Source organism: Cricetulus griseus (assembly GCF_003668045.3).
Source record: "Cricetulus griseus strain 17A/GY chromosome 1 unlocalized genomic scaffold, alternate assembly CriGri-PICRH-1.0 chr1_0, whole genome shotgun sequence".
Lineage (NCBI taxonomy): Eukaryota > Metazoa > Chordata > Mammalia > Rodentia > Cricetidae > Cricetulus > Cricetulus griseus.
In genome coordinates, this window is record NW_023276806.1 from 49,210,760 (window position 1) to 49,221,187 (window position 10,428).

At 48.2% G+C, this 10,428-nt stretch overlaps 1 protein-coding gene across 3 annotated transcripts; it reads left to right on the forward strand.

Moving 5' to 3' along the window:
- Positions 1–4,959: 4,959 nt before the first annotated feature.
- On the forward strand, positions 4,960–9,754 carry LOC100750937 (glutathione S-transferase Mu 2). 3 transcript variants are annotated; one of them, XM_027395467.2, is made up of 8 exons: positions 4,960–4,995; positions 5,331–5,406; positions 5,830–5,894; positions 6,211–6,292; positions 6,389–6,489; positions 7,164–7,259; positions 7,346–7,456; positions 9,129–9,754. In XM_027395467.2, the coding sequence occupies exons 1-8, from the start codon at positions 4,960–4,962 to the stop codon at positions 9,210–9,212; spliced, it is 651 nt and encodes a 216-aa protein (XP_027251268.1). In that variant the 3' UTR covers positions 9,213–9,754. The 3 variants fall into 3 exon arrangements, with proteins under 3 accessions (XP_027251268.1, XP_035306991.1, XP_035306992.1); XM_035451100.1 differs by lacking the exon at positions 7,346–7,456; XM_035451101.1 differs by lacking the exons at positions 6,211–6,292; positions 6,389–6,489.
- Positions 9,755–10,428: the final 674 nt, after the last annotated feature.

Consider the following 10,428-nt stretch of genomic DNA (forward strand, 5'->3'; position numbering starts at 1 on the left):
CTTGGGGACCGACTAAAACAGTAAAAGACCCTTGTTGCCACAGGAGATTAGAGATGGTGTTTGCCTGCATGCATGATACCATTCAGTACCCTTCAAAAATACAGTAGCTTCCTGTCACAGACCTGCTCACCTGTGAAACTTGCCTGGTGATAGCGGGGAGGGGGTTTCACAGCACTGGCTAGGCAACAGTCGGTGAGAAAACACCTTTTGCCCAGACCCCCAGGTTTAGCATGGCAGGACACTGAGTTTCCAGACTCTCAGCTAGTTGCTGATATATGTGTGAAACCTTGTGCACTCAGAAGAAGAATTTAGATGGGGCATTCTCTTTACTCATAAAACTAAACTCCTGGGATGTAACACAAGGGAGAACCTTAACTTTTTGGTTTTGTTTTATGTTGTTATTTTGGTTTGAGTTTTTGCTTTGTTTTGTTTCAGGGGTCTGCAGCAAACTTTTGTGTAAACAAATGCTATATAACAGGAACTGTAGACTTAGCAGTCCACAGGCCAGTGCCAACAGCAGACGTAGAAAGACTTCTTGGGTTGGTCTTTCCCAGTGGCTGCATGCCTTAAGAGAGGCAGTACAAAAAGACCTGGAAGTAGTGTCACCCTTTTTTCAGCCTTTGTCTGAGGCCCAGGATCTTAGCTGAGGCAGTCTGTGGGGGTTAGGGATGGGCTGAGTTCTGCTTCCATCAGTGAGGGTGAGCCACATGTTGGGTGTCAAAGGGTCAGAGAGCAAGTCTCATCTGGGATCATTGGTTGGATCTAGGTACCCAAGTAATACAAGTATTTCATTTAATCTACATGGACATAGGAATCTTCACAAGAGACTGAAGTCTAAAGAAATGACTAAGGCCTGATATTTTGTGCTTTTAGACAGTAAAGAATAAATCTGGGAAGGAATGACAAGGCAAATGGATCTCTAGACTAACAATTCTATTGAGTTATTAAGAAATACACAGAGAAGGGTTGTAATTTGAGAGTCACTTCACAGTGTGTTTATTAAAATTGGACTAACTAGCTGCAGTCAGGAGTCTCTGGCTATGCTGCAGCCTTGGTGTGTGAAGGATATTTCCAGGAAGAATCTTCAGGGTTTTCTGGATATGGACATGGGCAGGTCAGATGACCTTTTCTAAAGTTGTGTATTTAGGTTTCTGGAAACCCATATTTCTAGAAACCCAGATATCCCTTTAAGAAACATATTGGTAAAGTTTTCTGCTTAGTGGCAGAAGATGTGAATCACCATTAAGAGTGAAAAGAAAAGTGTTGGTTCAGGAACCCCAGACCAAGTTCTCAACACAAAGGAGATTTATTTGCCCCAGAGGGACAGAGGACAGGGAATACAAGGCAAATAAAGGAGATTGAGATGAGGGCGAAGGAGAACAAGAGGGGGCAGGGATACTTGTCCCAGGCGTGGGCCATAGGAAAATGTCAGTTTATAAAGGTAAAGGGGGAAACCTGTGTCAGAATGAAGTATTTAATTTTAATTGGGCAAGTTAATAGGTGAGCCAAAGGAGGCTTTAATTGCTGGACTGCAATACTTTGATAGCTGGACCTTGGTAGTCTCAGGAGGAGGAAGTGGCCAAATAAAGGGAATAGACTTTAGTGGCTAGCTTTTAGGGAGGTAATTTAATGTTTTGTTGTTGTTGTTGTTTGCAAAGAAAAGAGAATCAGGGACAAGGCCTGCCAGAGCCATGCCTGTCACACTCAAGCTGGCAGAGTCCCTTCAAAGAGCACTGGCTGCTCTTCTAGAAGATCTGGGTTCAGTTCCCAGCATCCACATAGTGGCTCATAGTCATCTGTAACTTCAGTTCCAGAGGATCTGATGCCCTCTTCTGGACACTGAGGGCACTTCACACATGTGGGGCACAGACATTCACACAAAATACCTGCACATAAAATAAAAATAAATAACTGAAAATATTTTTTAAAGTTTCACTGTTCTTATTTTTAGAAATGTTTCTTGTTTTCTATCAGGTTTTGTTGCTTTTCGGCTTCTAGAAAACTTTGTTTTGCTTTATTCTTAATATCCGAAGTATGTGGGAAATTTACTGAATTCCAGTTTGTCAGTATCTTACGGATGAGATTTTATTTTCTTATTTTTAGAAAATGTTATTTTGTATTCTATATTTTCTAAGTGTAGGTGAGTGACATTTCAGAGATTGTGAAGAAATTTCCACAGGGGACCTTGACCAGCATGGCTCCTCCTCGTGTGTTGCCCTTGCCTTCCTCCCCACTTTTCTGAGAGTGTGGAAACAGGATGGTGTGCCTCATATTTCCTGAACCACTACAGTCTATAGAAGAGCCATGTTGTGCATGAGGCCCAGTCTGTGGGAAGATGCCAACAACTGCTTTTTCTTTTTCTTAATGTAGTAAGGAAGGGCAAGATGGATAAACACCAATCTCCAGAATTTGTTCAATAAATTTTAAATTTATTTTAGGCATGGGTCTTTTGCCTGTGGAGGTCAGAAGAGGGTTCTACAGATCCCCTGGAACTGGAGTTACAGACAGTTGTGAACTGCCTTTAGGTGCTGAGAATTGAACCTGGGTCCTCTGGGAGAGCAGCAAGTGTTCTTAACTACTGAGCCAGCTCTCCGGATCCTTGTTCTATATTTTTAAGATTATTACTTTAATTCATGTTAGAGTTTTTCTTAAAAATCATTTCCTCTGTTAGATCCAGGAATTTTATATCTCCCTGCTCATAACTACGAAAACAATGCATGCCTTGTCTTAGTTAGGATTTCAATTGCTGTGACAAAACATGACCAAAAGCAACTCCAGGAAGAAAGGGTTTATTTCAGCTTACAGTTCTACATCCCAGTTCATTACTGTACGAAATGAGGGCAGGAATTCAAACAGGGCAAGGACCTGGAGCCAAGGGCGGATGCAGAGGCCATGAAGGGGTACTGCTTACTGGCTTGCTCTCCATGGCTTGCTCAATCTGCTTTCTCAGAGCACCCAAGACCACCAGCCCAGAGGTTGCATACCTCATCCCTGTGGGACAGGCCTCTCATATTGATCATTAATCAAGATAATGGCACACAGTTTAGATCAGGGGCCAGTCTTACTGGGGCAAAGTTTTTCAGTTGTGGATCCCTCTTCTCAGACAACTCTAGCTTTTGCCAAGTTGATACAAACTATCCAGCACATGGATAGTTAACAATGATTCAGAGACCCACACATATGTGTGCGCATGCACTTGTGTCTTGCAGTGGACAGTGGTCTAGGAAGAGCTGTGTGAGAATTTACTTTGGGGCATTAGGCTCCTTCTCTAGCTCAGGTGAAGTTTAGTGATGTCAGCTGGGAGGATTCACCATAGCACTGCATCCCGCTAGCCCCATGACATGATTTCTGAGCTGAGCTTCACAAAGACCCACAGAGTGTGTAGTTTCTCTGCCCTTAGTGCTGATAGCTTCTACTTGTCCCAGGAATGCTTACACCTTACCCTGAAGTCCTAACTGGTGTTAATTCTCCAAATGTACTTTCTACAGAGCAACAGCTTTGCCCTTTGATTTGCAAGGTCTAGGTCATCATTTTCTGTTATTCATTCTGTCTTGCCATTTCCTTTACATGGGGCAAAGTCAACTAAAGTTCAATTTATCACAAACCTCTTGATCTTGAAACAATCTTGCCTTCAGGGAAGTGGGCTGGCAGGTGGGACAGTGTTCTTGACAGGACATTGTCCTGTAGACAGAAGTTTCTGTCCCACCCAGTCCCACAGCCGTTTAGTCCCAAATAAGCACACAGAGGCTTATATTAATTATAAACTGTTTGGCAATGGCTCAGGCTTCTTAATGGCTAGCTCGCTCTTAATTATTAACCCATTTCTATTAATCTGTATATTTCCACATGGTCTTGGTTTACCAGTGATGCCCAGACCTCTTGCTCCCTCAGCAGCTACATGGCATCTCCCCCGAGACTCTCTGTCTTCCCTTCCCAGCATTCTCCTAGTCTGGTAGCCCCACCTATATTTCCTGCCTGGCTACATCCTGCCTGTCCATTGGTCAATACAGCTTTTTTCATCAACCAGTAAGAGAAACATATATTCACAGCATACAGAAGGACATTCCCCATCATTGTCCTTTTGGAGGTTGTACCACAAGACCCTGTGATGACAGGATGACTTGAAAAGCTCCTTTGAACCTCCCTCCCATACCAGACACATGGGTCAGGGACCCTGATAGCTGAAGATCTGGCCTTGGGTTCCCTGTGTCTTGTGCAAAGCTCTCCAAGGATCCCCTCTGGACGGCATCCTATTGTCCTTTGGAAGCAGGAGATGTGTCTGTTCCTTTGGAACACATGCTTTCCCGTCATACCATACTCCAGCTGTGAGCCCTGTGCTTCTGGTTGGCCACTTTGGTGGTCAGAGTGAAGAAATGGCTGACTACTGTGGCTGCGGGGGAATCTCTCAGATTCGCAGTGCCCTTAGTGTCCAGAGTTGCAAGCACAGTCAAGACACCGAAACCACTTGAAATCACTGTCTGCCCTTTGTCCTTGGGCAGGTCCATTTTATTGTGCCCTTAGAGGAGCAAATGCCATTCCTTGTTTGTTTTGCAAATTGGCCACGGTCTTGCTGTTCCAGGGGACCAAACTCCTCGTTGGGGTGTTCTATTTTGGGCTAGCAACAGGTGGAATGATACGAGGAGGGGAAAGAAGTTGAAATCATTTCCAACATCTGGCCTTTCTCCAGGGGCACTGGCAGCTTGGGGGGTGGGGAAAGGAGGAGACAGCGGCGGTGGCGCGGCGCAGGCAGGGAGAGAGCCTACGGAGCCACCCGTTAGGTTTTAGGGGTTGGAAGACCTTGGCGAGAGCCTATCCTTACAGGGGCGGGACAGGGCTGGAAGGAAGGGGCGGGGCCACGAAGGGAGGGCCGACTCGCTACTAATCCAGCTGCTTCTCTTTGTGCACCAGGGTACAATCACAGTTTACATAGCTCCGCTGAGGCCAGACAGCACCAGCACCATGCCCGTGACACTGGGTTACTGGGATATCCGTGGGGTGAGAGAGGGGTCTGACAGCCCGAGTGCGATGGGGACGCCGGGCGGGAACGTGCGGAGTAGTTGGGAGCTGATTTGGGAAATGGATCCTCCTTGTAAGGCCTTGCTGGATTCAGCCTGTACTTCTCAGAGCTCTAGATGTTTGGGACCAGTCTCTCTCCCTCTCTCCTCCCCGTGCGTGCGTGCGTGCGTGCGTGCGTGCGTGCGTGCGTGCGTGCGTGCGTGTGTGTGTGTGTGTGTGTGTGTACTGATAGAGAAAGTGTAGGGATTCAAATATGGAGAAGAGGTCACATAGTCAGGGGGTCCAGTGCCTCTCTGATCAGCTTTGTGTCCTAGTTATGTCACGCCATCCGCCTGCTCCTGGAATACACAGAGACAAGCTATGAGGAGAAGAGATATGCCATGGGGGACGGTAATGACACCTTCTTAGACTCTTGCCCAACTTCTGATTGGTGGCCCTCAAGAGTCCCTGTTCCATGCCTCTTGTTGCCCAGATCTGTGGGCCTCTTCCATCGAGGACTAGAGTCTACACCTTTAAGAAACCCCCGTGAGGGCAGTTTGGTCTTCCAATGCAGGCTATGGCTTTTCCTCTATTTGTGATTTAGCATTTGCCTAAGCCTTTTGTAAACCCTAGATATGCTTGCTAGTCTCACAGTCCCAAATACTCTTCACTCCTGTAACCTTGGAATATGACACTCTGTATGAGAGGTGCAGATTCCCTGCCTCAGGGTGAAGGTGAGGGGGTGGGGATGGGGGTTGCCTGAATCCTTGCTCAGGTTCCTATAGGAGGGTGGGAACTAGGGTGATTTCTTTTCACATTCTCTTGCCCCTACAGCTCCTGACTATGACCAAAGCCAGTGGCTGAATGAGAAGTTCAGGCTGGGCCTGGACTTTCCCAATGTAGGTGCTGGGAAGGGCAGGTCTGGGGAGGGCATGGCGTCCTCACCTCATCTCCTCACCTGGCTGAGGGGGGTTGGGATCAGAGCATCATTCAGCTCTCCTGCTCCCATCTCTGGTGGCTGCACAGTGTTTCTGGGACGGGCTGTGTCCCAGCTCTACATGTCATCTGTCCCAGCTCTTCCATTCAGTGTGCACTGTGCTGGTGGAGGGCTTTCCATGCCAGGCACACTGAATGCCAGGCCCTGTGCCTGTCCTTACCAGAGAAGGGGTGCAGGGTCCCCATATCCCATCTGACCATCCCTGCTTGTCTTTCCAGCTGCCCTACTTAATTGATGGGTCCCACAAGATCACCCAGAGCAACGCCATCCTGCGCTACCTTGCCCGCAAGCACAACCTGTGTGAGTGGGGCTGGCTGCAGGGTGGGGCGTGGTGGTCACCTCCCTGGGCTTGGCTGGGGTGGGCTATGCTGAGAGTCTCTGCTGTGTGTGCTGCAGGTGGGGAGACAGAAGAGGAAAGGATTCGTGTGGACATTTTGGAGAACCAGGTCATGGACACCCGCATTCAGCTTGCGATGGTCTGCTACAGCCCTGAGTTTGTGAGTCACCCAGTGGATGGTGAAGACAGGGTTAGGGGTTAAAGTCCTATATTCACATCGGTATTGGGCAAGTTTAGCATTTTTACTCTAGTGTTGCTGATTGTCTAAGGACTTACTTATCCCAGCAATAAAGTGGCCTTCATGAATCCAGAATCGGGCCAAATAACCACTGTGAGTCAGTTTCTACCACTCCTAGGATATGGTTTGGATTCCTCAAGCTAGAAATACAGTTTTTAAGCATTAGAATATGTATTTAGAGTCCTTTTCATCTCCTTTAATTTCCATAGGCCATCTGTCCCAGCTATTCTTGTCTGTTCCTAGAATATGAGTTAAAATAAAGAAATGGCCCCTGACATCTCTCAGAGCTTAGCCATCTCTCCCTCCAGAACTGTGCCCTCAGTAGCCATAGGACTGCTTCCCAATAGGCAACTGGGGGTGGGGGGGGTAGGGGGGTGGCCAGAGAGACAATGTCCAATGCATTCTTTCCTTTCAACATCAAACATTCCTTCACTTTATAATAACGTACCCAAATATCCACTGTTCTGCCATCCACTAGGAAGAGTTTTGCCTTCACCCCTGAGATCTTTTAGTATTTTGCTTCTTTGATGGCATAGGCCATCTGAGTCCAGAGTGTGTCAGGTACATAGTCCATCCCTCCTCCCACCACACCTCAGGAGAAACGGAAGCCAGAGTATTTAGAGGGTCTCCCAGAGAAGATGAAGCTCTACTCGGAGTTCCTGGGAAAGCGGCCATGGTTTGCAGGGGACAAGGTAAGGAGAGGAAGGTTGGTGGGGAGGAGGAGCTGCCATTCTTTCCAGGCTGGCAGATCCCATCCCACTGATCCTGCTTCCTGCAGGTCACCTATGTGGATTTCCTCGCTTATGATGTCCTTGACCAGCAGCAACTGTTTGAGCCCAAGTGCCTGGACGCCTTCCCAAACCTGAAGGACTTCATGGCCCGCTTTGAGGTGACTCCTGATCCTGCTTCCTCTTGGGTGTCCTTCCTTCCTCCCTTTCCAGCATGAAAATTAAAAGAGTGGTTAGCATTTCTTGAGCACTGGCTTTCTGAGAGGACCCGTGTTCAGCACAGGATCGAATGTATCACTACAAGATTACTATAAGGTGGATAGAATTACCAGACCCCTGAGACCAAGATGCAGGGTAAATCACCTGTGCAAGCCTGTTCTGTGTAGGCCCCGGACTTCTATGGGCGATGCGCTTCCTATTTTGTGCTGAAAAGAAGAGCCTCAGGCCTTTGTTCAACCAGAGTTTCCTGTCTGGGACTCCTTTGAGAAGTAGAATGTGATGGAATTGTGCAAACAACTGGCTTTTTAGGTGTTAGCAAGGCAAGGGACAGCAGGGTTCATGTGACACAGAGAGTCTTCCTAGCTGACCTGCAGAGCGAGCACTTCGCTTCTCACATCCCCACTGTGCACACATGGAGGGCTCAAGCTGTGAAAGGTGCTTGGACTGAGTGAGGCCCTCATAGGAGGGTGGCATCCCTGTGTTTGATACCTCCCCAAATCTGCTTTATTAGACAATTGAAAGCATTAACTTAATGTGCGTTTGTGGTGTTGGTTTCGTCTCTTTCTTTCTTTTTTCTTTCTTTCTTTTTTCTTTCTTTCTTTCTTTCTCCCCTTCCTTCCTTCCTTCCTTCCTTCCTTCCTCCCTCCCTCCTCCTCCCTCCCTCCCTCCCTCCCTCTGTCTCTTCCCCCACCTCTCAGGCCTGGAATCTGTTTTCATTCCCCACTTCCTATCAAGTGGTGTGCTTTCTCAGCTAGTTCCCTTTAGCTCTGTTTCTGATCCAAGTTGAATGGCTTTGGGGATTATGCAAGAGCTGGCATCACCATGGGGAAAGGGGGAAGGGAGAGTTAAAAGCTGCTGCCTGAGGCCTGGTGCTCTGGCTTGTTGCTAACAGGTAGTCCTGGGTTTTAGAATTCTTCAGTAGCTGAATCTGGAAACTGAATCTTGGTAAAATTCACAGAGTGACTGAATTTGTCATGGTCCCTGTATTAGAGCTAGAGGTAAGTTTGATTGGGGTATAGTAATATTGGACCAGGTACCAGGTGGAGAAATTTGGACTGTCTTCCCTCTGGGAATGGATCAGAACCCTGCCCCGCCTTTCCTGGTGGGCCTCCCTCCATCTTAGATACTCCTACCCAGGATTTGCTGAGTCATAGGGTGAGAGCTGGACTCTTTTTCAAGCTACTCGGGCATGCTCTGTGAACTCCTTTTTCCCTGCCAACTCCTTCCTCCGTGTGCAAATGCAGGCAGGAACTTCCCTGTGAGAAAAGAATGTGCAGACAGTGACAGAACTGTGTGGATAGGAGCAAGTTATGTAACCTCTCTGGACTTGAGGTTCCCTCCTGATAGGACTCGTGGTGCAGGATCATTGAGTGGTTTTTCCACACTTACGATGTACCGTTTAGAGGGCACCAAACCCTCAGGATAGTGCTGTTTCTCCATTGATGTCCCTCTTAAGGTAGGACACTAGGGAAAGGAATTTAAAGAGATTCTTTTTCAGAGCTGAGGTTGACTGCTCTGCTCCACATCTTGGGCCCACCTGGAGTTCATAGGGTGGAGCTGGTTTGCCCAGTGGCCCTATGGACCTGAACCCTGCTCTCTCCTTCCCACTCACAGGCCCTCAAGACGATCTCTGCCTACGTGAAGTCTAGCCGCTTCCTTCCAAGGCCTGTGTATCTGAAGACAGCCAAGTGGAAGTAGGACCCCTTAATACCAGGCCCAGGAGGAGATCTATGGCTGTGCTTGCCAAAGATGGCCTTAGTGAACCCCCTTTTCCACTCAGCCTCTTCCAAGTCAAGCTTCTGTAACTCCATCTCCCCATTCTTTCAGAGTCTCTTCTTCCCCTTCCTTGTCTCTGTCCTGGATCCAAGTGGTACTCAGCTTTGCTGAGGGTAATGAAGGGATGCACTTGGCTCTGTGACTTCCCAGAACTTCCAGAGAAAGCAGTCCTGCCTATGTGCAGGTACCCATCCTCAATGTGAGGCTGTCCAGCATCATCAGAAAGACCAGGCCCCTACTTTGTAGACCCTAGTCCCCCAATATGGGACTGTCCAGCCCTGGCTGATCTCAGTAAAATCTGAACCACATTTGCTCTGTGTCCTGTTGCCTGTGGCTCTCAGAACTGCGTTGACTTGCTTGGGTGGTCATGAAGGGACCAGCTCCCCATTTCGGCAGCCATAACAGCCGAACACGTATTTGTCTGACCTTGTCTTAGTCACTAAGGTCAGATGCCTGCCCCTTTCGGCAGCCATGACAGTAACACATGCTTTTCTGACCTTGCCTTGGTCACTAGAGGTCAGATGCCTGCCTCCTGACAAGGAACCAATCAGAAGTTAGCTGGTGGTGGTATGCTTTATGGCTCTGGGTGTGCTTTATGGACAAGCACACAGCAATGACACACAGAACATAGCAACCACCCTATGGGAGGGCCTATGGGCCATAACAACCAGTTGGCCAATCAACACAGGGCAAGCCCTCCAAGCCTGGAGGCACACCAATCCTGAGCCTGTGCGTACCCCTAGACACTCTCCTTACGCTGCCCTATAAAATCTCTATGCAGCTGCTTCGAACTGTCTTTGCTAGCCATCTGCCATGGCAGGTGGATGAAAGACCCAAGCTAACATGGGGTTAGCTCGTTTAACAACAATAAAGCCTCATGCAGTTTGCATCAAGCTTTCGACTCAGCCTGGTGATTGGGGTGGCCGAGGTCCTGGGCTAAGATCCTGGAAGCCTGAGCTTTCCGGGGGTCTTACAGTCATTGTTCTGTTGCCCATAGAAGGGACAGGAGTGTGTGTGTGTGTGATCTTGGTGGTCACACAAAGTATAAGATCATTTACAGTTCTGTGCTGCCCACCCTGGGATTCCTATAGGAAGGTGCTGCTTCTGTTCTGGGGTTCCTCATTCGTTCAGCAGTCCC

Bases quoted from the DNA above. Each gene is read 5' to 3' on its own strand.
- LOC100750937 (XM_027395467.2), top strand. From the start codon at position 4,960: ATGCCCGTGACACTGGGTTACTGGGATATCCGTGGG. The intron at 4,996-5,330 runs GTGAGAGAGGGG...TTTGTGTCCTAG, and splicing joins GTTACTGGGATATCCGTGGG to TTATGTCACGCCATCCGCCT. The intron at 7,260-7,345 runs GTAAGGAGAGGA...TGCTTCCTGCAG, and splicing joins CATGGTTTGCAGGGGACAAG to GTCACCTATGTGGATTTCCT.